Raw genomic sequence first — 24870 nt, forward strand, 5'->3', positions numbered from 1 at the left:
TTGCTTTTTTTTTTTGATTAAGCTTTTGAACTCAGTGTCCTCACTGAGACATTGCTCAAGAAAACAAGATTCTTGGGAGACAAGCAACTACTCTGAATCAGATTGTCATCCAACAACAACAAAATAAAAGAGAAGCAGCCCTGATTCGATTCTAAAACATACAACAGTTTAACCAAAAGATTGACCCAACCATCTTCTTATGGTTGCAAAGATTGCTTTCTTTGTCCCATCTTCTTCATGTTCTCTGGTAACCAAGGCTTGAAAGCACCAGGAAGAGAAATATTCTCCAAGTAAAAGAAAAACCCACGCAGCAACTCCAACCTCGCCTTATCATCACCATCCACACGCTTGTATTCTTCATCGAAATCACAGACCTTCTCGAGATAAGACTGTCCCAGCTCAGAAGTCTCATAGCTACTCTCTCTTCCCTTTCTCAGCTCTCTACATCTACTCACTGGTTTCTTCATTGATGCCTGACTAGACAACAACAACAGCTCTCCTTCATCGTATGGTTTCTCAAGAACATCTATTAGCTCCTTTCTAAACACACAACTACCAAAACTTTCATCATCTGTACTATCATCTTTCTCAAGATCAATCACTTCCTTGCTCTTGGACACCACAAAAGGTGTACTCTCTCCATCTGTGAATGGAGTATCACTAACCTCAATTACATCATCATCATCATCATCAGAAGACCAAGACTCAATCTCAACCTTTACTTTTGCTGATAGATCCTTTTCAGGGACAACGGTTGTGGGATGTTTAAAGGAGTCTACAAGCCATGTGAGGTAACTCCTGTAGTCCTTATCCACAACTTCTTCCACATTCTTCTTCCTTGTCCCTACACAAACTCTTTTGTTGCTTTGTGTCATTGAAGGCTCTGTAACTCTATGTACTCGCTTCACTTCTTTGGTTCTTACCAATGGAACATCACGTAAAGTGTCATCAACCTTAGACTCTAGAAATCTCCTAGCTTTGTTGCCTCGTTGGATGACTTCTTGGGCTCTAACCAACGGAACATCCCATAAAGTCTCTGACATTCTCCTAGCTTTGTTGTCTCTTTGTATGATTTCTAGGGCTTTAACCAATGGAACATCCCATGAAGTTGACTCTGCCAGTTTTCTAGCTTCGTTGTCACGTTTGATGACGTCTAGGGTTCTAATCAGTGGAACATCCCATAAAGCCTCATCATCTTCTGTTGACTCTTCTGACATGTTACTAGCTAAAGGAACAGCACTTGCAGCCTCTAACTCGGCTATCTTCCTCTTAGATCTGTTTGCATCATTAGTAACCATGTTGAATCTGAGTCTACGAGTTTCAGATTCTTTACTGTCGTCTTCAAAGGGAGGGACTAAACTGTTATCATCAAGTAACAACTTGTAGTCCTCATCAATCTTGAGATCACCATCATCATCATCGTCAAGAGAAATAACTGAAACATCAGTTTCTTGAAACATGGTTGGAGTGTGATGCTTAGTAACTGCATTCACCATAAACCTTCTGCAATCATCATCATCACTATCCATTATGGAGTCTGCATTACCAACATCATCAATCACAAAGTCTTTCATCTTCAACTTCAATCAACAATCTGCTCAATCCAATAAACGAGAAAGAATAAACTCGCCGGGGAGTCAATCATAGAAGAGAAAAAACCCTAAAAAGATCTATTCAGTTGTGATTAACACCACAGATTCCTTTAGAAGTTATAAAAAAAAGGGAAGATGAGAGTAAACGTAGAATCATGCATACCGTTTGGAGAGACTATATGCTTGTGAACATGAACACAGGGAGAGATAGCTAGAGATCAGAAAGGGATAGAAGAAAAAAAAGGAAATAATGATATTTTAGGGCTTAATTGCATATGAGAGAGACTAATCAGTCAGAGTTGAATTGAGCTAAGGAGAATCTTGTGTTTCAGCTTATCATGATCTCCACGTCATATTTTTCCTTATTTGTTTTCTAAACATCTATTGGCTATACATCATGTAATTTATCAATTAAAAAGATTACTAAATTTAATAAAATAGTTTTGAAGCAACCAAGAAAATCATAATGAAGAGAGATTTTCTACCTCATTTGTGTGATTGAGGGAAGCAAAAGAAGAGCCATGCATTGGTTGAGTCGTTGACAAGGCAAGTAGACTAGTAGTAGTAATAAACATAGGTTGTTGTGAGGAAGTAACAGTAACCAAACTTCAATATATTTTCAGTGTGTTCCTCAAAACGAGATATATTGAGTAATACTAGTAATACTCTTTGTAAGGTCAATCAATGTAGCTTCTGAGGATTGGTTGTCATAAAATAAATTTATTGAATTCAAAGACTCCATTAATGGTGATCATCTCATCAGTTGATAGACCTCTGATGGAGGTGTTATTACTAGTACTATCTGCCATTTGTTTGTTTTACACTAAGAAGATTCATGTATGCAATCTAGACGGCGCTTAGAGCATCTCCAACCACTAACACCATTTTAGTGTCAAAACTACACTATTTTAGTGTAATTTCAACACTAAAATAAAGGTCTTCTCCAACCATTACACTAAACTTTACACTAAAACTATTTTATAATATTATATGTATTAAGTTTTTTATTTATCATTTATTTAATTGTATGTTTTAGTAATAAAATAAGTGAATAGTATTTTAGTGGGATGAATAGTGTTTTAGTGTGGTGAATAGTGTCACACCAAATTTGGTGTCAAATTTTAGTGTTACACTAAAATGATGTGATTTTTGCAGTTCCATTGGAGATGATTTGGTGCAAAAATTACACTAAAATAATGTTTTACAGTTCCATTGAAGATGGCCTTAGTCGGTAAATCGGATCTAAACAAAACAATTTTCTAAAGTGGATTTTTTGAAAAAAAAAAATTGGTCTAAACGATCAAAAGATATCAGTGTAAACATCCATTTGATCAATAATTTGCATTTAATTACCAGCTAACGATTTCTTGAACATTGCTTATTTATAACTTTTCAATGATCATTCACATTTACAAAAGCGTAGACAAACATAAGCTCAAACATAAACAACTTATTACAGATTCATGGCTTAAAGCTCACAGAATCAAGCACTGATCAGCAACAAAACCAAACCACACTTAGTTACCAATCACATTAGCAAGATTCTGGAGTGAAGAAGAAGATATCACCAAGCCTATCATTACTCGGAGAGTTCCCTCCATAAACCAACAAACCTTCCTTACCATCCCTCGACCCAGCCGCAAACGCACACCATCCTCTAGGCCCCGGATGCTCCTCTGACCCAAACCCATCCTCCCACTTCCTCCACTCCAACGTCTCTGTATCAAGCCCATAAGCCTCAGCTGTGAAACACCCTGCTCCCATATGCCCCAAGTCGCTAGGATCAACCTCTCCTCCGAATATCACAATCTGTTTCCCAACAACCGCAGTGGAAAACACACTTCTCGCAGACGGTTTCTCCCCCTTTGTCTCGACTTCTCTCCATTCTCCTTTAGCTATGTCGAAGCAGTGCACATCGTCTGCTTCATCTCCTGTGAATCCATACACAACCCATATCCTCCCTTCGACCACCTCTAGCCCTGGACCTCCTCTTCCTTTACATCCCTCTCCAGGAGAAGGGAACTTAATCCACTTCCCATCAACAACGTTGTACGCCCAAAGATCCTTCAGACGCCCGTCCACTCCGCACCCACCAAACACATACACGTTCTGAGAATCTGTAGCTATTGAGTGGTAGCTTCTGTTTTCAGGACCTGTCTCCCCTGAGGAGAGAAGCTTCCACTCGTTGGTGGAAGTGTTGAAAGAGTAGAGCTCGTTGAGCTCCTGGTGATTCTCGTCCCGGCCGCCGAAGAAGTAGATGATGGATCCTACTGCAGCCATGGCTACGCCTACTCTAGGAGGAGGAGCGTCCCCTGAAGCTTCTTGGATCGACCATGTTAAGGTGTTGAGGTCGAAGACGTGGAGGTGGTTGTCGACGGGGACACGGGGTTGGAACTCGCCGCCGAAGGCGTAGACTTTGTTGCCAACGAGAGCTATGGCGTGAGAGCTTCTTGCTCCTGGTCCGGTTCCTTTCTGTTTTAGCTGAAAAGAGAGAAGACAGAGAACACAAAGATAAACTATTCAAATGTCTATAAAGAATAAACACTCAGCATGTAGTTATCAATCAACAGTCTTTTTCTTTCTTTTTAATAAGCGTTACGATAAGTATTAACTAAGCTCAATCACAAACAAACAAGAGTTGAGTCAGTAGTGACGAACTCATTGTCCACTTATCCAATAAGCTTAGTAATAATTTTTTTTGTCATAAAACTACAAGCAAGTGAGAGTAAACAGATGGAGAAGATGACAACACAAAGATAAAGTATTCAAATGGGATTACAACCATCATCAGTAATCAAAAACTATCAACAAAGTTTTCTCCTTTCACTTATCCAAACAAAAAAAAAAGTTTTCTCGTTTTGTTTGGTCTAGATCATTATTACAGTAAGTATTAAGTTAAAATCAATCAAAAAACAAAGAAGAGACCAAACATAATAATCTGACCAGTTCTGTTTACTATAACAGACTGAGGAAAGGCTACGACTTTAACCGATGACTATAAATATCAATCACAAAGACAATCAAATAAAAATTAAAATGTTATAAGATTGTTGGATCGGACTATACACATCCAGTAGAAGAAGAAAGATATTTTGAGAGAACCTGAACCCATTTGCCTTCCATTGGAGTCGATGCCATCGTTGCTGCTACTGAATGATGATGATGACTTGGCAAAAGGACCAACTAGTTTTTATGTTGTTAGTGTTTGGGTTTGTCCTCTATTTAAAAGGCCCAAAGAGGAGGTGGAAAAAACGAATCTTTGTACAGTATGTGTTTACTTTAATAAAACGCCATGGAGTTGTGACAACTAACCACCCAAGAAACGGCATGCATCTTGCTGTATCCTAAGCAAAAAAAAAAAAAAAAAAAAAACTTTTTTATTCTTCCAAACAACTTTTAGCCAAGATTTTTAACACAAAAAAACGATTCTATTCCGTGCGTCCTAAAATTCAACAAACATATAAAAATCATCATCAATCTTATCATAGTGGGTTGTGTATTATCTCCCTCATGTGAATAGTCTGGGCCAGGTTATATATTAGTTGGTATTTACTATTTAGTATCCCCCGCATGTGAACTGGCCTAGATTGTATTGTATCCAGTTGGTATTGCTACAGTTTTTTTTTAAATATTATTTTTGTAAAAAAAGAAGAAGTGATCTGGGCTGGGCACTAGGGCCAGACTAATCCCTCTAGAATCGGAGACAACGGCTAGGCCGGTTGTTTAATCATGCACAAATTAAAGCGAATCCTTCAGAAGTTGAAGAGCCTTGGAGTTGAAGCTAAGAAAATAAAAGAGTTTGAGTGACGATCACTAGTGGAAGGCATTGCTTGTTCACAAGATGTAATTGGAGAGCAATAAAACAAACTTTTTGCTGCCAAACTCCCATATGCAACATGTCATATGGTTTGGTAGAAGAAACTGATATTACAATGTAGTACTATTCTTGTAGACAAATGAGTTTCAAAATAGTTTGGAAAAAATCATATATACACCTGTGTAATGTAATGATCAGCTAGATATTGTTGATGAATATGGTTAATCTCTCAGATTAATTATTTAGAATTTAGGCTAATATCTAATTACATCCTTTTAAAATTAAGAAATAATTAATAAAATTAATACACACTGCCGAATGACCACCACCACACAATAAACGTGAGAAGGCGAAGCTGACACGCACCTTCCATAACTCTTTTTGGTTCTTGTTAATCTTAGGACACAAAGGTACCAAGATTCTTTTCCTTTTGTCTGATCAAATCCGTATTTAACGCACAAAATTTTCAATAAAAGGACAAGACTTTATTTTCCTTTGGACCGTAGAAAAAAAACCAGAGGAGAACAACACACGTCTCATTAGGACGACCACCACACGCAACTCACACCTCTCTATCTCCTCTCTGTTCCCAAGAGAGAGGATCCTCTACTTCAGCAGCAGATTCTGGGTCTGGGTTGATTTCTGAAACACACCAGTCAACCCAATTCAAGACTCAAACTAAAGGTTCAATTTTTTTTCTGTTTTTCTACTTGTGTTATTTGTTTTTTTTTTTTTACTTCATGTTCTTCAAATTAATTGTGTTTGGTATCATAAGCTCGTATCAGAAAAACGTTACGCTTTCAATCGTTGATCACTGTTCCTTGAGTTTCTTAGAAGTCGTTGTGACTTGTGATTCTCTTACATGAATCGTTGAAAACTCGATGCTTTAACTGACGATGTAATGGAATGTTTTTTTTCTATAGCTTGTTGCATAGGTGCTTTCCAATTTTTTTTTATTGTTTCTCTCCTATTAAATAGTTTTTTCTTGTAAATTAGGTGGAAATGGCGGCACTATTAGCATCTCAGAGCTGCTGCTATGTCAGCGAGACCGCAAGAACCACCAAAGCTATTGGTTTCAGCAGCTCTCTCGAGAACCCATTCACTGTGGAGTCCACTCACTCTTTTGGCACCAAGTCCAAGAGGTTCCGCATTGAGATGAGACAATCAGAATCACCTTCCAAGCCTGGAATCAACGGACGTTCTGTCAAAATGGTCCCAGCCAGTGAGGTTGTCAAAAGAAAAAACGGTATGAATAATGTAAACAAAGTGAACGGTTCAGCTGGAAAAGTTGTTAATGGAGCGAGTTTGGTTAACATGAACGGCGCTGCGTCTTCTTCAACTTTGGTTAAGCCTCAAAAGCAAAAACCAGAATCTTTCCTTCCTCCACCTGTTGAGGGCGTTAGAGTTCTTCCTTCTGACGAAGGCTTCAGCTGGGCTGATGAGAACTACAGCTCATTTCAACGCAGTGTTGATGTTTGGTCGTTTGTTCTTGCCCTGAGGATCCGTGTCTTGTTCGACAATGCCAAGTGGGCTTACATTGGAGGCTTCACAGAAGAAAAACAGGTAATAAACAAAAAAATAAACTTTCATCATTGTAAATCTCATTGATTGGGTTCCTTATGAGTTGTTATGTAATCAGAAAAGCAGAAGAAGAGAAACAGCTTCGTGGCTGAGAGAGAGTGTGTTGCAGCTTGGTCCAACGTTCATCAAACTGGGACAGTTGTCTTCAACTAGATCTGATTTGTTCCCACGTGAGTTCGTTGATGAGCTTTCCAAGTTGCAGGATAGAGTCCCTGCCTTTTCTCCAGAGAAGGCAAGACGCTTCATAGAGACCGAGCTTGGAGCTCCTATTAGTGTTATGTATAAAGAGTTTGAAGACCAACCCATAGCTGCAGCTAGCCTTGGCCAGGTTTGTGACACTTAGCCACCTTTGTATACACTTATTTGCTTAATTATTTTCTGCATTTTCATCTACATATTGATGTTTTGTATTTTAATTTATTCAAAGTTTATTCCATTAGGTACACAGAGCTGTGTTGCACAATGGAGAGAAAGTGGTTGTGAAAGTACAAAGACCTGGACTCAAGAAACTTTTCGATATTGATCTACGTATGTAACAACTGTATAATTAAACTTCTGGACATAGATGGTTGATATAATGCTGAATATGGTATACTTTCTTATCAGAAAACTTGAAGTTGATTGCTGAGTATTTCCAGAAAAGTGAATCGTTTGGTACAAACGACTGGGTTGGTATCTACGAAGAATGTGCCACGTAAGTCTTTTATTACAGAACTTGTGGCTCTAAACCATATGGAACTGATCTTTCCCTTTGGTTTTCAGAATCTTGTATCAAGAGATTGACTACATAAACGAAGCTAAGAATGCAGACAAGTTCAGAAGAGACTTCAGGAATATAAGCTGGGTTCGCGTACCGGTAAGTTTCATTTACTAAACAAAAACTCATGAGGTTCCAAGTTCTTGTATTAATGAAACTCTTGTTTTCATTTGGTAGTTGGTCTATTGGGATTACTCTGCCATGAAGGTCTTGACTTTGGAGTATGTACCAGGTATCAAGATCAACAAGTTAGAGGCCTTAGCTGCACGTGGTTATAACCGTTCAAGAATAGCGTCACGAGCCATTGAAGCTTATCTTATCCAGGTTAATAAACAATAGGTGCTAGAAAGTTTATTCAAAAACTTATGGTTTATTTGAAACTTATGTTTTTATGTTTTTTTGGCTGTTTTAGATACTCAAAACCGGCTTCTTTCATGCGGATCCTCACCCAGGGAATCTAGCCATTGATGTAGATGAATCAATCATCTACTATGACTTTGGCATGATGGGAGAGATCAAGACGTTTACTCGGACGAGGTTGCTTGATCTCTTCTATTCTGTGTATGAAAAAGATGCCAAAAAGGTTATTTTACTTCTTTTCACTGACTAAAGAGAGAGAGAGAGTGACAAGAAAGCTAACTGAATGTTGTTGCAGGTCATGCAAAACCTTATAGATCTTGAAGCACTCCAACCCACTGGAGATCTTTCATCGGTAAGTCTCACTCTTTCTCTATGTGAGATTAAACAAAATGTAATCTCATTACCACTTTTGTTTGTTAGGTAAGGAGATCTATTCAGTTCTTCTTGGACAATCTATTAAGCCAGTCCCCAGATCAGCAACAGACTTTGGCAGCTATTGGAGAGGTGCTGATCAATACTCAAGCCATTTACTCTGGTTGTTACTACAGTATGTGATGCTTAATACTGAAAATGTCCTCATTTTCTATGGCAGGACTTGTTTGCAATTTCACAGGACCAGCCATTCCGTTTCCCATCAACTTTCACATTTGTCATCAGAGCATTTTCCACACTTGAGGGTACCTCTTCTCTCTCTCTTCTTTTGTCAGAATCTTTGACAAGTCTCACCTTCTATGCTCATTCATTTTGCAGGTATTGGTTACATCCTTGATCCAGACTTTTCCTTTGTGAAGGTTGCGGCTCCCTATGCGCAGGTGCTAACTACCTTTTAACAGTCTTCTCTCTGCTCTTCTGTATCATTTTGCTAACGCTCATGAACATCGGTTTTAAACAGGAACTCCTGGATTTAAAACAAAAGCAAAACTCGGGAACTCAACTTGTCCAACAAATAAGGAAACAGGCAGACGATGTAATGCTTTTGCTACTTATGTCATTTCCAATCCCTCTTGTTTGTTTCTGTTTGTACTAAATAAAAATAACTGAACAGGCTAGGTCTTCTACGCTGTCAATGCCATACCGAGTGCAGCGCATAGAAGAGTTCGTTAAAGAACTTGATTCAGGCGATCTTAAACTCCGTGTCAGAGTTCTTGAGGTACATAATCCAACTCCTCTGAATCATTTTCATGCTCTTTGACCCTAGTATAGTAAACGAATCACTGAGAATTTTGTTATTTTTTATGTTATAGTCGGAAAGAGCAGCTCGGAAAGCGACAATACTGCAGATGGCGACAATGTACACAGTTCTTGGAGGAACTCTGCTTAACATTGGGGTTACGTTTAGCAACCAAGGAAGTCAGCTTGTTGCTAATGGATCCTTCGTTGGTGCAGGTATGATGAGACACTCTTGTACACACTAGTGTTTAAATGTAGATTATATGTTCTGGTGTTTAAATGTATTTTCCTTTTTTTTGTGTGCAGGGATATTCATGTTATTGGTATTGAGATCTATGCAAAGGGTAAATAAGCTTGACAAGTTTGAGAAGATGATATGATGATTCTTTTTGAAGCTCCCAAAATGAAATATAGAATTTTGATGTATAGCACAGTATAAGAAGTATAAATACTTGTATAAAAAAAACTATTTCAAAGACTCAATAAAAAGAAAGTCAAAAAGGTATCTGAGACTGAGTTCATCACTAGAAAAGTACACAACTTACAACTATATATCAATCTTCAAGATTACAAACTAGTCTGCACCAAAGCCTACCAGAGAAACTTACAAACAAAGAAAAGTGTTCGCAAGTCTCAAGGTGTCTGACCAAGAAGAGATGGTTGGAAGAAGAGATGGCTGTGAGCAATCTCGATGAGTTCACGTGGGTCATTCATTGTCTCATCCCTCAGCGCTTCAAGAACTGCCTCACATGAGACCTCCCTAACAACATCAAAGCATAAACTAAGAGTAAAAGGGGTTCAAAGCTAATTAGTCAAAGGAAATAAGGATACCTTGTTATAAGAATTCTGTAGAGCATCTTCAAGATGGGACAGAGCTCAGCAGGAGTTACAGGTTTGCCTTCTTCAGGGTGTTGAAGACTTAACGAGGATTGGTTTAGTAACTCGAAAAACGCTTTCACCGCAGAAACACCCTATGAACATTACATCAGTTAGCCTTTCATGTACCTAATCTAAGACATTCTATTTACAGTTCTAACGGTAACTGGTTGATGCATATTATTACCTGGATCATTCCCTTGCCTTTGATGCTATCACCCATTTCAAGGTTAAGTTCTCCTTTTGCGAGCTTCTGACCATACCACGCATTACGACCTTTGAGCAACGTTACATAGGTATCCGCAAGCAAAGGCCCAGCAAGTTTCTCTGGCTCTTTGGCCAATAGATGAGTAATAAAAATCATCTCCGAAGTACAATGCGCAAAGTACACTGATTTGCTCGTAGCACTTTCCTTTGTTAATGTATCCACCATTCCTACAAACACACTTGTTCATGAGCTTTCACCTAGAGAAACATTTCAAGAGATGTGTGGATCTTTACCTGCGCCAATGGCGTATACATTTTTCAAACCACCCATTACTTCATGAGTAACAAGGTCACTGTTATCCCACACTATGAAATGAGACTGCCTTAGAAACTTCCCCAGAGGCTTCCTCCATTTCTCGGACCCGCAGATCCGTGCATTAGCGTACTCTTTGTTGTATACCTCGGAAGCAATGTTAGGTCCCCCAAGGTAAAGAATGTTCTCAAGAGGGATTCCAGCTACAAAGACGCAATGACAAGGGAATTGTTAACACGATTAAGATGCAAGAGAGACAGGTACAACTAGACACCTATGCTGCTTACTGACACTTAGGCCTGGGCGTTTCTACCCCAAACCGAAGCCCCAACCTTAACCCGAACCGAAAAAACCGAAATCATATCCGAATGTTATACAAAAATATCCGAATGGGACTTCAGAGCTTGGTACCTTCGGGTTTAGATACATTCCGAAATCCGAACATATATGAAATTAGTTAAATATAATGTTTTTATATATACTAAAGTAATTTACAGATTTTTGTATGTTTTAGAGTATTTTACAGATTTTTGTATGTTTGATTTATTGTTTTGAATACTTTTTAGTTAGTTTAGGTAGTTTAACTAGTTTTAATTAGATTTTGAATAATTTATATATTGCGTATGTTTTTGTTAATTTTTTAAGTTTTTAAGAAAATAATTATTGGACGATTTCAGACATTGGTTATAATCCGAATCCGACCCAAAAATTAGTAAAACCCGAATGGACCTGTACCGAAAATCCGACTCAACCGAACCGAATCCGCCCAGGCCTAACTGACACTATACACCCTAACTGACACTATACACAACCAAGTGATTAAGGAGGAGGATATCAAATATTCATCTACCAAGCAGATAAAAAAAGAAACATGGGAAGTGAATTTTTACTCGCTCTGTAGATCATTTGAGTAGGAGTAACAATCCTAGGACGAGGCTCAAACTCAGCTTCCACTCCCTTAGCCAAAGAGATAATCACAGGAGCCGTAACCCTCTCCTTCCAATACTTACTAATCTCACTAAACACCTGAAACGTCTCGGTCGAAGGCAAACCATTCACAACAACATCAGCATCCCAAACCGCCTCCTGCAGATTCGTCACCACTTTCAAAGGACACAAAGGAGTCTCAATCATATTCAAACAAAACCCATCTTTCAATATCTCGTCTGCATACAGAACTCTATCGCCTAACCTAGCTTCCACGTACTTGAGATACGCGCACCGTCGTATCAGCCTCCTGAGAAGCTCCTCCCTCGAGTTGATCACTTCGAAGAGATGCTGAGCTGTGGCTTTGTCGATGGCTCTCCCTCCTCTTCTCCAGATTCGAACACTGACTTTATCTCTGAATGTTCCGTAGTTTTCTTGTAGCATTGCGATGAATACGCTTCCCCACGCGCCGGCTCCGACGCCGACGATCTTTAACGGGTCGTCGTCGGCTTTGCCTATTACTCTGCGGATCTCGTCGAGCCTTGCTTCCACCAATTGCTCCATTATTAACAAAAATAAAGGCTTTAGATTTGTAATGAGTGTCTTCAGTGGCTTGTTCACTAACAAGGCAACAAGCTGTGGAACAAAAAAAGATTTGATCTTTGTCGGAGTAATCGATGCTTACGCTTAAACGACGAAATGATCTTTTCAGGAAAGTTTGTGTTTTTATTTTCTTTTCAGGTAACTTGGTAAGATCAGACAATTACGTCAGCTTCTCTATGCTGTCTTTATCTAACGTGGGCCTACTCGTGGCCCACTACACCTTGTATATGGGCCTTTTCGTTATTTCATTTTATAGTCTAGCGGTCCACTTCCAACGTTTGGCCGACATTAGCGACATGAAGCATTAGTCTTCATTTCCTAAACTTTAAATATGTAAAATTTAAAGGTGAACTAGATTCTGCCGGTATATTTTTTGTTTTAATTTATTGAGAAATTTAATTTTCACATTTGTATTATTTTGTAATCATATTATGTTTAATATTACTTTAATTTAATATAATTTTTGGTAAGTATATTAAATATATCATATTGCATAATTATACACTTGTGTCATGCATTTCAGAAATTATTTTAAAAGTTTATTCCTAAAATTTGCAACATATTATATTTTCTTATTTTCTTAATAGTTGCCTAACAAAATTAGTCAAGAATATTTATACAAAAAAAACTGATTCGGAATCGACCCAAAAATCAAAGTCTCATACTCTGTTAGACCCGGTTTATATACTCAAACGGATATTAGTCTCATACTCTGCTAGAAATCATCACATTTAGTTGTCCTATCATTTAGTTTTAAAATAAATATAATCACAAATATATCTTATTAACATCTTAATAAAATCAACAATATACTATGTTTAAGGATAATCTCAAATTTGTTTACTGTTAATATTCTAAATTCAAAAATCTGTACTCAAGACCAATACCAACTGATTTATAAAAAATATTTTAACCTATTAATAATTATTAACAACATATATAATTATTTTATAGGTCATTAACTATTTTGTAAGTCATGTCATTAACAAAAACAATTCATATGTTATGCAATCATAATATATAAGTATATTTACATATGATCCTGCATATTATTTTTAGTATTATGTTATGCAACCATAACATATGATTAATGTTATTATTTTGATGATGTCCAAAAGTATCTCAACATGTAATTTTTCTTAACATTTTTTATCAAATTAATACCATTCTAAAACATATAATGGAATTCTTTTGTAATCATATAATTAGATTTAAATACGTTTAATAATATATATTTCATACCACTAGAATGCTGTTAAAACATTAAATTTAAATTGAAAATAATTTTAAATATAAAATAAATTGTAATCTATATAATAGACAAAACTATAGCATATTTTTATCTGTGAAACAAATGTATTTACAAATATAAATGTACTAATATATATATAATAACCTAAATGACACTATTTCCATTATTCTTACTTTGAAATTTAGATTTGTTCACACAAATCAAAGGAAAAGAATTAATTTTCTATTATATCTAACCAAAAACATCATTAACTATTCACCTAATCATAATTCAACCAATAAAAACACTAACTGGATAATATAAAAAAAATGAATAAAATTGCATTGAAAATTGAAAATTAAAAATGTCATCTAATTTGAAGTGAAAAGAATTCTCTAAAATGTCATATATTAAAAACAAAGCGACTTTGTTCTACAAACAAAAACACTAGAAAATTTTCTGATTTGTATAGAATTGTCAAAGTACAAGTTACTTATCTAACATATCAATTTGATTGTTTTACCATGCAAAACCGAAATATGCAACCGACACAGCTTACAATGTTCTGAATTCAATTTGAAAACAACTTAAAAATATAGTAGTTATGATTAATACCTCTTATTAACAAGGAAGCGAATGCTCACTTCATCATCTGTGACAAAAAATTACTTTGACAACTCAATACAAATCATCAAAGATTTCAGAAGCATGATAAGAGTCAACTTTAAAGCATGAGCTCGAGCAAAAAAAAAAACGCCAATACCGCTCAGGGGATGATCTCTAAGTAAATCCAACTAAAAACAACATTTTGATGTCTTCCAAACTGTCTACATATTCTGAACTCAGTCTTGGTATTTGGCAAATTTATAGAACACAATCTTATTGAAATTTAGAAAAGGCCAAACTTCTTTTTTTTGAAACACTGAAAAGGCCAAACTAAAACTGCATTTTTTTACAACAATTGCATGCAACATTTAAACGAAAAAATAAGTGCATGTCATCTCTCCCTCTTATAATATATGCTTGACGTTAAAAAGTTTGTAAATTTGTAAGGTTTGAAAATTAAATACGCGCGGAAGATGACCTAGTATTAATAGAGATAGATAGAGATGTCATCAGCAGAGTAATGAGTCAATTCTAAAATGTTACTTGTTAAATGTCTCTTAATTAACGTTTATGAACTAAAAAGTTTGACCAAATACGTTAATTAAAAAAGCAAGTAATATTCGTATAAATTTATTGAACTAAATATAAATGATCCTCGACTCTGCGTTACAATACATTGATACATCTGTATATATAACTCATTCAACAATTACAAACAACATCATGTTAGTTCAAACACTCTCTTATACCACAAAAATGGATATTCCAAAGCGATACCTATTACTTTTCATATTGATTATCTTTGTAACTACAGATCTATCACATGCTGAAATAAAGGTAGAAATCGTCAACGATCTTGGTAATAAAATGAAGTTTCATTGTAAATCAAAGGACATTGATCTTCGTGACCAGAGATTGCAACCCGGTGGGTCGTGGTCATTTCAGTTTCAGCGTAATTTCTTTGGAAGGTCATTGTTTTTCTGTTCTTTTGATTTGCCAAATGGAAGGCGTTGGTTCGACATATATGAAGAGCCCCGAGATTACATAGGTTTCTCGATTCATTATTTGTGGAGGATAGGACCATATGGACCTTGTAAGTATACCATCTACAAGTATACCTTGCACAGCCACGTGGAAATATGGAATGAGGGTTGTTTTTCTTGGAATAAAAAGTAGTTCTTTAAAACACATAACAAGATGAAAGTAATCATATGTCTTTACTATGCTCACAAGCCTCGAATATAATATAAAATAAAACATACCGATATTTTTGTTACCTTAATTTTAAGTTGATAATTATTGATATGTTTTAAATCACTTGGTACAAGAGATAGCCATGATCTCGCAAGTGTATGCTGCTTTTTATATAGACTGCGACTTTCAGTTCACTTACCATTATTAAATCTAAACCTGCAATTTATATTAAATATAAATTATAAAATGATTGTGTTTAGAAATATATTAAATAATTATTTAATATATATAAATTTTAAAAATGTATATTATCATTTATATAAGATAATGTTTTTTTGCAAAGTAGAAACGAATACCCGCGTGGGTGCGTGAGTCAAGCTCTAGTTAACTTTAAAAAATCGGTTTTGGTTATTTAATACCAATCCCCTATATATTAATCCTGGAGCATTACAACATATTTTCGTAGCAACGTGTCATCACGAGAATGATTCTTAGAATTGTTAGAAAAATAAGTTGGTCCATATAAACATATACTATGCTTCTTATTAAACTAACTGTCAAATTCATTAGTAGTATACAAAAGAATATTTTTTCTTTTCTTAAGTAAAAGTTTTGAAATTAACTAATATGGTTAACATATATATGATAATTAATGATTATAAATAATACATATTTGATAACAATTTTTCTAACCTCTCTCTTTTATATTTAATTTTATAATATTAAAAGAAATTAAACAATCACATTAAGCATATAATAAAAATTTTAGTTTTTTTCTTTTATGTTATATTTTGAATTTTTAAAAACGTCTATAAATTACTAAAAATGGTAAAAGTCTCACATTGAAAATTTTGTGATCAATGGTTTAACTTTTTTTTGTTCAAGCAAGATACAAATGATGATCATATATCGTAGGGGTGGGCGTTCGGATACACGTCCGGGTTCGTATCGGATATTTTAGTATAAAGGTATAAAATCCGTTCGGATATTTCCACTCTTCGAGCCGGTTTTGGGTATTTTATGTTCGGGTTTGGATATTTTTGGCCGGGTTCGGGTATTTAAATTTTGAAGAAAAAATAAATAAATGATTCATTTTTAAGTTTTTTTATTTAAAATATATTTTAACTGGTTTTCTATTTTTTTTAAAAAAATTAAACTATTAATAGGTTTGGAGATACAACTTAAAAAATTTAAAGACATTAATTTAGTTGTTGTTTTGAAATTTTAGATGCAACTTTTGTTAATACAAGAAACAAGAGCTTGATATATATATATATATATATATATATATATATATATTTAAGTGAGTAGCAATTAATTTTGTCCATAATTATATGTATATTATCTAATTTTGAGCAATAAACATCATTAATATAAATATTTTGAATAAAATGAGAGAAGTAAACTAGAAATATAGGGTTAAGTATATTTATGTTTGGTTATCTTCGGATATTCATTCGAGTTCGAATATTACTCGTTTAGATTCAAATATTACCCGAACTGGTAAAATAAGTAATCTGTTTTGTTGTTCTAGAATTAGATGATTTTTAGACCAAAATGGGGAATATATACTAAACATACATTTATATTTGGAGTCTGCACTTATATTTTCTATAACAGCTTGATATATTGGATTTGAACACTAATCTGTTAATATTTACCGGTGATTTTTTTCAAAATTTTGATTCTTATATATGTATCTGGAGTGAAACTAATTTTTACAGATGTCCATGTTTTTTTTTAAATTGACACTTATTTAATTCACTGAATTCATAGAAGAAGTTAAAAAAAAAAAACTTAACTCATATCAATAAAACAAATACGAGAATGAAAGCACAATTTTATAGAAGTAAAAAATGAATTCATTTATGGAGAGTCAATAGTAAACAAATCAAGAGCAGAAAACTTAATCCCCTTTCGTCGTTATACAATCGATGTTGCATATTTGGTTTTGATGATTTGTGTCAGCCGCAAAACTTAATATATTTTTTTATGCATATGAAGTTTTAAAATAATTAAAATGAGATGTAAAAAGTTAACTCTTCAACAACGATAATATATTTAAGAGACTAACATTTGTATTCTGTCATTTTATAACCGATGAAGATTACAGTGTTGCAAAATGTTAAAAACATTTAATAAACAAAGATTATTATAAAATCTCACCCGGCGGTTATCATCTGGTCCGTAATTGTTTTAAACCACACGAATCTTAACGGGCCATGTGTCTCCATCATCAAGAGAAAAATAATTCACTGAGCAAGACATTTGATTACTTGATTCAAACGAACATCCTAATACGTTATAGAAAAGCTATATATGTTAATAATGTAAAAAGATACTGATTAAGTGATAACCACGAAGTGGATAATATTCTTGAACATGAGAAAACGCAAATCATCCAATGAGAACTACAGTTGTGTCTGTAAAAAGGAGCTAAGTAAATATTATATGGTAACTTAGGAGGCAAAATATTATTTTAGACACGAGACATGCCGAGTTTGCGTTCAAACAAGCGACGCAGAAGATAAACTTGGAGGACACTTGCCCCGATCAACGCAAACGACTCGAACAAAGCTTTGTGTACTGCTCTCTTGCTCATGTTCTCGTTCACTGCAAGGAAAAGAAAAAAAAAACATAGCAAAAATTTTACTTGCAGAAGCTAAGAAAAAAAAAAACAGATTTTAAGGAGAACAATTGTTACCAATAGCTTGACGGTCGGTCTGAGCCTCTAACCAATGTTGTTCAAACTGGATGTTGTAAAGAGCTTCCTCTAACTTCGATATTTGCTCCATCAAGGGAGTGAAATGCTCTGCCCAAAATCATATATTCATTTTAAATAACTCATTACCCCCAAACGATACAAAACCAATCTGACAACCCTCACCGTCTTTTGCGTGCTGGTCGTAGTACGCAAAGTGACCAAGCTGCACATCGAAGTCAATGGTTTCATGATAAGGAGACTTGTTTGTGAAACAGAAACGGTAAACCCCTTTCTTTTGGACAACAAAGTCGTGCTTGGCACTTATCTGCTCCCTGAAGTCATGAATCTGTTCCCCTGCTGGACCGTGTATCTGTCATATTAGCCACAAAAAAAAAAAAATTGTGTAATGCGTTTGTTATTCGTTACTCAAACGTACACAAGAGATCTGTAACTATAGTCACAATCAAATTATCAACAATCTCACAAGGTACAGCTTCAAAGAGATATCATTTTCTATATCAATATAAGAGCGTACAGAGCTAATTAATACTTTATTTAACAAAATGCAGATTCTACAGATTGTAACAAGTCTATTGAGTAAAAGGGTTAGGTCATACCACAAGATCTACACCATCCTCGTTAAAATGCCACTGAGAATCAGACTTGATGACGACGAAAGAGACATGAAGAGTATCGCCTTCATACTCAGCCTTGTGGGAGAAACATTCTTCTCTGTCTATCACGAATCTAATCCCTAACGCTGCCTGGAAGCTCCATACGAGGCCTAGTATTAGGATCGTGGCCTTCATGCTCATCTAAAACAGATGAACTTTGAATTTCATTTCAATTTAAAGAAAACATAATTCAATTAACGATCCACGATTAGATATTTCTCCAAATCCAATTGAACTGATTCCGATTTCGATTCTTACGAGGTGATGGAGTTCAGATTGAGAGACTAACCTTGCAAAATCAAACGACGAGGAGTGATGGATAGATTGGATGGCAATTCGATCTGGTCGATGAGAGATTGATCGGAGAAGAAGACGGTGTGGGAGAGAAAGGAGCGAGTACTTTCAGAATCGGACACGATGAAAGCCTGTTTTGACTGTGGGGCAGGCAGTTTCGTGACCCGACAAAACATCATCAAACTATAAACGACGTCGCTCTATTCTTCGTTTAGCTTTTTGGTCAGCGGCTTTACGTGGCCTGATTTGATTGGCGGTGTATTGCCACATCACTAGATACCATATAACTTCATAAATTATTTTGGAAAAAGAAAATCAAAACGTTTAACCCGATGACATTAATTTTTTTTACCATGTGAATAATAATGATTGTTAAAACACTTAACTCCACTGTTGGTTTTTTTTTTTTTTACGATTGTTAACATTTTCAGTTTATATTGGTGCATTAATTATTATTGAAATCTATTTACAATATTTATTAATTTGATAATTCTATAAAATTTTGTGAGTCTAATAACATTAGTGATATTGATAGTTATATTCTAAATAATTTAACTTGAAATACAAAATTTTGAGAATACTACCTATAGAAATGCAAAATATTTCATAAATTTTCTCAGTATTCAAATTTCTTTCTAACAGTTTTTTTTTTCAAATTTAACATCAGTTTTTATAATCAACCAACTGCATATAAACTGAAACCCACAAATCTGTCTAAACAACAATCATTAGTCGAATTTATTGCAACATTATGATGTTATTTTTACGGCTTTTTGTAATTATCCGCTAAATAAAAGGAAAGATAAAGCCATCATTTGTAATTATCAAAAGAAAAAAAAAAGATTAGAGATTCATGAATTTAGAAGAGAGCCCTACGCTTCCAAAAACCACACTCCTAATTTTTTGATATTCCCCTTTCTCGCACCCCCTCTTCTTCCTCCAACTAGTTTCAAATCTCCACCCTCTCCTCTCTCCTGCTCATTCATCACCCGCGTATTCGTTATACATACACATACACAGGAGGGGGCTACTCAGACCTTCTCGGTCTGGTCCCAGAGATTCAATTACCAGAAAGCGACATTCGTTTGTTAAAAAAAAAAGAGAGAGAGAGAGAGAGGATGGTTGGGAGTGGTGCTAGGGTTTCGATTGGGGCGGATACGAGGAAGACGATTCAGACCATCAAGGAGATCACTGCTGGGAACTACAGCGAGGATGAGATTCACGCAATGCTCCTTGATTGCAGTATGAATCCCGATGAGGCTGCTCAACGCCTTCTTCTTCAGGGTATATATCAATCTTGTTTGATCCCCTGATTTGGATTCTTTGACTGGATCCACGATTAGGTCTAGATTTGGGGGGTTTAAACTTAGGTTTTAGTATCTGATTTGTTCAGCTTCTGTCTGAATTTTATGGTTTTATTACATCGGGTTCGTTGCTTATTCACATGTCGGAAGTAAAAAACATGTCTCTAATTGTTTATGTCTAATGTCTTGTTTACTGTTTGATTTTAGAGTATGCGCGAATGAAGGCAGTACTTGTGGGTATTGCATCAGGGTTTTATAACGCTACATTTTCTAGGATAGGTTTTAAGTTTCAGGTTTTGTTGAGCAGTTAATCTATACTATGTTCTGAACTAATGTTTAAATTTGTCTATGACTCTGTAGATCCATTCCTTGAGGTTAAGAAGAAGCGTGATAAGAGAAAAGAGGTATGGGTTTTTTTTTTTGCACTTCTTTTGGTTTTAATTCATGTGTTCACTGCATTAATTATGGCATGGTGATTGACATTGTTATTAAATGCAATAGAACCTTAGCAACAAGGACTCTGTTGAGCCACAATGGAGATCTGGTGGTCCGGGCCGTGGTAGCAGGGGTGGTCGGATGAATTTTTCTTCTCGTCATTCATCACACGGTAAACTCCAGTCATATGAAAATATTTACATTGTTGCATCTTTTAATATACAGCATTGGTTTGTGCTTACTTCCGGTCACAGTCCTGTTTGTTATATTTACTTTAAACTGATTCTTGCCTTCTTTTCCATCGATGACATACTCAAATTATTTATGGCTGGGATTTAGTATGGTCAGTGAAATAATGTGATTTCCCTAGTTGAAGTCCATAACTCGTCACGTTTCGAATTTTTCAGTCTTTGATGAAGTGTCTGTTGTGAATGTTTACTTTTAATCAGATGGTGCTGGTGCAAAGAATTCTTTCAGAAAAGAAAATAGTCCAAAGCAGGTCGCTGATCCATCAACTTCGACCTCTCAACAACAAATAAAAACTAAAGACAATGCCTTGGTGTGTAGGTGAGCGTTGTCTTATACCATTTTCCTTGATTCTGTATGACACACAGGTGGGATGTATGACACCCTTAGTGAAAGCAGGGGTGGGCCCAGCATCGATATGCCCTATAGATGATCTTTCTCATGATTTTCGTTCTTTTTGAATTGTTGACAGCCTTCCACCTGTGATGGATAAAAGTTCTGTTGGTTTGACATCAGGAAGCCCTGACGGTGCACCCTCTGCTGTTGAATCAAGCAAAAATCGTGTAGCATTGGGCTCTAATGCTGTGCATACTGAGCAGAAGTCGGCTAATTCTCTGCCACTCTCTCGTCCATCCTCCTCGGAGGTTCGATTCACTTCTTCAAATTCCAAACCAGTGAGCGAGCAACACCTTGGACAAAGCAAGTTACAGAACAGATCCCGTGGGGTTGGGAAGGCTACCGTGAATGATGCTTATGTTCCGAGTCCTGCTTCATCTCATAGCAACAGCACGGGTAGCCGGCCTTCTTCTAACTACAGTAATCGTTCGCATCACACTGTTGGTCCTCAAAGAGGTAAAGGAAATACTTTTTTGTCTTCTACAGTTCTTTTTTAATCTTCTGACATCACCATGGATGCTTGTTTTTAGTTAAGGAATGGAAACCGAAGCCAGTGAACCATACCACTACTCAGGGCTCTGGTGCATCAGCTACAGCTGAAGCTCTTGCGGTTCCTACCGAAGCCAGTGAAAAATCTGTTGAAGATGTTGTTTCTTCTGCAGAGGGTACATCTAGGTTGCAGAGGCAGCTTGAAGACTTGCAGATCCAACGTCAGCATGTTATTATCCCAAACCATATCCTTGTTCCAGAGGCTGAGCGAACCAAGTTTAGCTTTGGAAGCTTTGATGCTGGCTTTTCTATTACATCAAGTTCAGTAGCTTTTCCAGAGAATGCACCTCTCTCGCAGAATTCACAGGAAGTTGAAGATAGTTTGGAAGCTGACGAACTTAGGTAATCTATCTGTCTCTACTTTGTTAATTATTGTTGTTGTTGAGCGGCTAAATATTCTTAGTATAGAGTGATATGAGTTGGAAAGAAGTTGTAGTTCGCTGGTTTTGATTAGTAGCATAGTCAAAACTCGAAACTTACAAAGAGTGTACTTAAGATTCTAGGTGTAACATAGCACATATATTTTTCACATGCTATAGGCTGCCCAGTTCATCTGATAGTGTCAGTGGCCAAGTGGGTTTTGTTCCTAGAAACAACTCTATGTCCTCCTTAGCTCTTAAGTGCGAACTAGGAAGTAACAACTTTTCTGTATTATGACTGTTTAATATTTACGGTACTGATTTTCTAGAAATCATATAATCTTTCCACTAGAAACACTTGCTACACGAAACCTTTTTTGTCATTTTATGTATTACATTTTGTCTTCTAGAACCTTGATGTGTCAAAATTTACCAGTGTCTAAAGACTTCTTTTTAATGAATTCAGCCACCTAAATGTCCATTCGACTGAAAAGGACGAGGAGAATAATGTTCATTCCGAGTCGCTTTCACAAGTTCCAAATGATATGGCTGGTGAAGGTATTGCTGCATCAAACGCAGCTCAAGTGTATGATGTCTCCAAGCAAGAGAGTCTCTTGGAGTCCGAAAGCAATCAAAACTCTTTTGACCACGTTCCATGTAATATTATCGGGCCTGTTCCTCCAGCTCCTGCGAGCCAGCATCCACAGTTTGAGAATGCTGCTGACCCTCAAGCACGTGATGCCCTTCGCATTCCTAACTTTGTGGTATGCCTTCAAAACTAACTTGTTGGGCTGCTTTATTCTTGATCGCCTTAAACCATTGATTATGCCTAGATTTTACTCTTCATTGGTCAGGAACATTTTGCCGCATTACATAGTTTTTTAGGAATTCTCATCATCTCTAGTTTGTCTTTTGAATGACATATACTTTTGTTGTTCGAAGGTCCAGCAACCATTCGATACAGCGAGTTACTATGCTCAATTCTACCGATCAGGCCCTGACAGTGATGGACGTGTTTCTCCCTTTGTTTCTCCAGGGGTTGCATCCAAGTTTAATGGAAATGTTACAGTATTGCCCCCTCATTCGTCTCAAACCATGCAAGAGGTTAGTGCAGCTTTTTGGGTTAGTCTAATTTGTTGTATAATCCATTCCACTTCTGTATCTGAAATGCTTGAACATATTGATTTGTAGGGTGGAAACAACTTAGTTCTGTCGACAGCTAGTCCAACTCCACTGGTAACACAGCCTTCTGGGCTGATGCAGAGCTCTATACCTGTCACGCAGCAGCCTGTTCCTTTCTTACGGCCCCCAGGATTACACATGTCACATTATCCACCGAACTACATGCCATATGGACACTACTTCTCCCCATTCTATCTACCTCACCCGGCAATGCAACAGTTCTTAAGCAATGGCGCGTTTGCTCAGCAGCCTCAGGCAAGCAGTGTGTATCCTGCTCCTCCTCCACCCCCTGGTGCTGCAACAGGTGGAAAATACACACTCCCTCATCACAAGCCTGGGAATAATAATACAGGAAACTTGACTCATGTCGGTGTGCCTGGTGGTTACGGACCGCCATCACATGGTTCCTTCCCAGCAGAATATAATCCCAATTCTGGTGCTTCAGCTGGGAATTCAACTTCCAATGAGGATCTCAACACGTTGCAGTTGAAGGAAAACAACGGCTACAGCACAACAGGGCAACAGGTATCTATTGCCTCTTTGAACCCAACTCAGTTGAAAGATTACTTAAAGTTCCTATTCGTAATGAGTTTTTTTATCTGCAGAGTGAAGCATTACCTGTATGGATTGCGGGACCAGGACGAGATGTGCCGAGCTCGTTCTACGGTTTACAGCACCATGGGCAACACGTGACTTACGCTCCAGCACAAGCCGCTCACGTGACATTCCCTGGTATGTATCATCCGGGACAAGCAGTGACAGCAGCTGGAGGAGTTCACCATCCGCTCTTACAACAGTCTCAGGGTGTTGCTGGAGCTGAAATGGTTGCACCTGGGCCTCCTAACGTTTTCCAACAGCCTCAGCAAACACCGATGAATTGGCCAAGTAATTACTGAAAGAGAAAGGAAAAGAAGATTTTGGGGGATTCAACCAGAGTATCAGGAAGATATGGTGCATTGACTTGCGTGCGTGTGTGTGTATGCCATCTAACAAATTACCGAAGAAAGGAAGCTATGAAGTTGAGCATGAAGGGATTGACAGAGGATGATCATAAAAGGATAGGGGAGGTATTTTTTAATGAATCCAGTGTTTTTTGGTGTTTCTATATCTTTTTTTCGTTTTTTGGGGGGTTTTAGCAAAATATTTGCTTTATTAGTTTTTAGCTCTTCTGAGCTAAGCCAAAAGAACTTTTCCTGCCTGAGTCTGTATCTAAAGACTCTTGGTTCTTTTCTCAGCCTTTTTCTCAGCCTTTTGTGAACATGTTTAAATACGAAGTTACCTGAACTTTTATTTGAATTAAAAAATACAAGAAAATATGTAGAATGTTATAGTCTTCCAGAATATCCAAATATTATTAAAGTGTTTTTGAAAGAGCTACTGTTTTGCCTTTGCATCACTTTTAATCAATGCTCTATAAACTGTTAAGAACTTAGACGCTAAGCAATTGTGACAAAACAAGATCACGTTACAGGTCGGGCCAGTCAGTTACTTAA

At 36.5% G+C, this 24870-nt stretch overlaps 6 protein-coding genes across 8 annotated transcripts; 2 read left to right on the forward strand and 4 right to left on the reverse strand.

The window, feature by feature from the left end:
- Positions 1-4: 4 nt before the first annotated feature.
- LOC103870640 lies at positions 5-2024 on the reverse strand. The gene is made up of 2 exons (XM_009148789.3): positions 1756-2024; positions 5-1594 (listed from the first exon to the last, which is right to left on the reverse strand). Exon 2 carries the CDS (start codon positions 1572-1574, stop codon positions 198-200), a length of 1377 nt encoding a protein of 458 aa, XP_009147037.1. The 5' UTR covers positions 1575-1594; positions 1756-2024; the 3' UTR covers positions 5-197.
- Positions 2025-2955: 931 nt separating this feature from the next.
- LOC103870643 (nitrile-specifier protein 5) lies at positions 2956-5174 on the reverse strand. Its single transcript, XM_009148791.2, has 2 exons — positions 4695-5174; positions 2956-4073 (listed from the first exon to the last, which is right to left on the reverse strand). Exons 1-2 carry the CDS (start codon positions 4728-4730, stop codon positions 3126-3128), a joined length of 984 nt encoding a protein of 327 aa, XP_009147039.1. The 5' UTR covers positions 4731-5174; the 3' UTR covers positions 2956-3125.
- Positions 5175-5822: 648 nt separating this feature from the next.
- Positions 5823-9782, forward strand: LOC103870645 (protein ACTIVITY OF BC1 COMPLEX KINASE 7, chloroplastic). Its single transcript, XM_009148793.3, has 16 exons — positions 5823-6093; positions 6406-6972; positions 7049-7318; positions 7431-7518; positions 7597-7684; positions 7753-7846; positions 7925-8071; positions 8160-8330; positions 8403-8459; positions 8528-8611; positions 8700-8784; positions 8858-8919; positions 9000-9074; positions 9153-9257; positions 9352-9493; positions 9584-9782. Exons 2-16 carry the CDS (start codon positions 6412-6414, stop codon positions 9655-9657), a joined length of 2103 nt encoding a protein of 700 aa, XP_009147041.1. The 5' UTR covers positions 5823-6093; positions 6406-6411; the 3' UTR covers positions 9658-9782.
- Positions 9727-16295, reverse strand: LOC103870644 (glycerol-3-phosphate dehydrogenase [NAD(+)] At3g07690, cytosolic). Its single transcript, XM_009148792.3, has 5 exons — positions 11564-16295; positions 10655-10876; positions 10341-10588; positions 10109-10248; positions 9727-10037 (listed from the first exon to the last, which is right to left on the reverse strand). The coding sequence occupies exons 1-5, from the start codon at positions 12162-12164 to the stop codon at positions 9911-9913; spliced, it is 1338 nt and encodes a 445-aa protein (XP_009147040.1). The 5' UTR covers positions 12165-16295; the 3' UTR covers positions 9727-9910.
- Positions 16296-17554: 1259 nt separating this feature from the next.
- LOC103870646 (transmembrane emp24 domain-containing protein p24beta2) lies at positions 17555-19086 on the reverse strand. Of its 2 annotated transcripts, none has more exons than XM_009148795.3 (5): positions 18902-19086; positions 18556-18753; positions 18122-18308; positions 17939-18046; positions 17555-17847 (listed from the first exon to the last, which is right to left on the reverse strand). In XM_009148795.3, the coding sequence occupies exons 2-5, from the start codon at positions 18751-18753 to the stop codon at positions 17714-17716; spliced, it is 627 nt and encodes a 208-aa protein (XP_009147043.1). In that variant the 5' UTR covers positions 18902-19086; the 3' UTR covers positions 17555-17713. The 2 variants fall into 2 exon arrangements, with proteins under 2 accessions (XP_009147043.1, XP_033148225.1); XM_033292334.1 differs by having other exon boundaries at positions 18556-18767; positions 18902-19040.
- A 253-nt stretch (positions 19087-19339) lies between these two features.
- Positions 19340-24697, forward strand: LOC103870647 (GBF-interacting protein 1-like). 2 transcript variants are annotated; one of them, XM_009148796.3, is made up of 10 exons: positions 19340-20190; positions 20571-20614; positions 20712-20817; positions 21095-21212; positions 21364-21743; positions 21818-22178; positions 22662-22959; positions 23138-23299; positions 23387-23902; positions 23983-24679. In XM_009148796.3, exons 1-10 carry the CDS (start codon positions 20025-20027, stop codon positions 24271-24273), a joined length of 2442 nt encoding a protein of 813 aa, XP_009147044.2. In that variant the 5' UTR covers positions 19340-20024; the 3' UTR covers positions 24274-24679. The 2 variants fall into 2 exon arrangements, with proteins under 2 accessions (XP_009147044.2, XP_009147046.2); XM_009148798.2 differs by lacking the exon at positions 19340-20190 and having other exon boundaries at positions 21408-21743; positions 23983-24697.
- Positions 24698-24870: the final 173 nt, after the last annotated feature.

The sequence above is a fragment of the Brassica rapa genome, chromosome A05 (genome assembly GCF_000309985.2).
Source record: "Brassica rapa cultivar Chiifu-401-42 chromosome A05, CAAS_Brap_v3.01, whole genome shotgun sequence".
NCBI classification, from domain to species: Eukaryota; Viridiplantae; Streptophyta; class Magnoliopsida; order Brassicales; family Brassicaceae; genus Brassica; species Brassica rapa.

What these genes read in the sequence shown, in the direction of transcription:
- LOC103870647 (XM_009148796.3), top strand. Translation starts at nt 20,025, where the DNA reads ATGGTTGGGAGTGGTGCTAGGGTTTCGATTGGGGCGGATACGAGGAAG. An exon ending in CACTGTTGGTCCTCAAAGAG is followed by an intron (nt 21,744 to 21,817) that starts GTAAAGGAAATA and finishes GCTTGTTTTTAG; the next exon opens with TTAAGGAATGGAAACCGAAG. An exon ending in ACAGCACAACAGGGCAACAG is followed by an intron (nt 23,903 to 23,982) that starts GTATCTATTGCC and finishes TTTTATCTGCAG; the next exon opens with AGTGAAGCATTACCTGTATG.
- LOC103870646 (XM_009148795.3), bottom strand. Translation starts at nt 18,753, where the DNA reads ATGAGCATGAAGGCCACGATCCTAATACTAGGCCTCGTATGGAGCTTC. An exon ending in AGGATGGTGTAGATCTTGTG is followed by an intron (nt 18,309 to 18,555) that starts GTATGACCTAAC and finishes CTAATATGACAG; the next exon opens with ATACACGGTCCAGCAGGGGA. An exon ending in GACCGACCGTCAAGCTATTG is followed by an intron (nt 17,848 to 17,938) that starts GTAACAATTGTT and finishes TTTTCCTTGCAG; the next exon opens with TGAACGAGAACATGAGCAAG.
- LOC103870643 (XM_009148791.2), bottom strand. Translation starts at nt 4,730, where the DNA reads ATGGCATCGACTCCAATGGAAGGCAAATGGGTTCAG. An exon ending in TGGAAGGCAAATGGGTTCAG is followed by an intron (nt 4,074 to 4,694) that starts GTTCTCTCAAAA and finishes CTCTCTTTTCAG; the next exon opens with CTAAAACAGAAAGGAACCGG.
- LOC103870645 (XM_009148793.3), top strand. Translation starts at nt 6,412, where the DNA reads ATGGCGGCACTATTAGCATCTCAGAGCTGCTGCTATGTCAGCGAGACC. An exon ending in ATGAAAAAGATGCCAAAAAG is followed by an intron (nt 8,331 to 8,402) that starts GTTATTTTACTT and finishes ATGTTGTTGCAG; the next exon opens with GTCATGCAAAACCTTATAGA. An exon ending in TGGATCCTTCGTTGGTGCAG is followed by an intron (nt 9,494 to 9,583) that starts GTATGATGAGAC and finishes TTTTGTGTGCAG; the next exon opens with GGATATTCATGTTATTGGTA.
- LOC103870640 (XM_009148789.3), bottom strand. Translation starts at nt 1,574, where the DNA reads ATGAAAGACTTTGTGATTGATGATGTTGGTAATGCAGACTCCATAATG.
- LOC103870644 (XM_009148792.3), bottom strand. Translation starts at nt 12,164, where the DNA reads ATGGAGCAATTGGTGGAAGCAAGGCTCGACGAGATCCGCAGAGTAATA. An exon ending in TGTATACGCCATTGGCGCAG is followed by an intron (nt 10,589 to 10,654) that starts GTAAAGATCCAC and finishes GTGTGTTTGTAG; the next exon opens with GAATGGTGGATACATTAACA. An exon ending in AAGGCAAGGGAATGATCCAG is followed by an intron (nt 10,249 to 10,340) that starts GTAATAATATGC and finishes TAATGTTCATAG; the next exon opens with GGTGTTTCTGCGGTGAAAGC.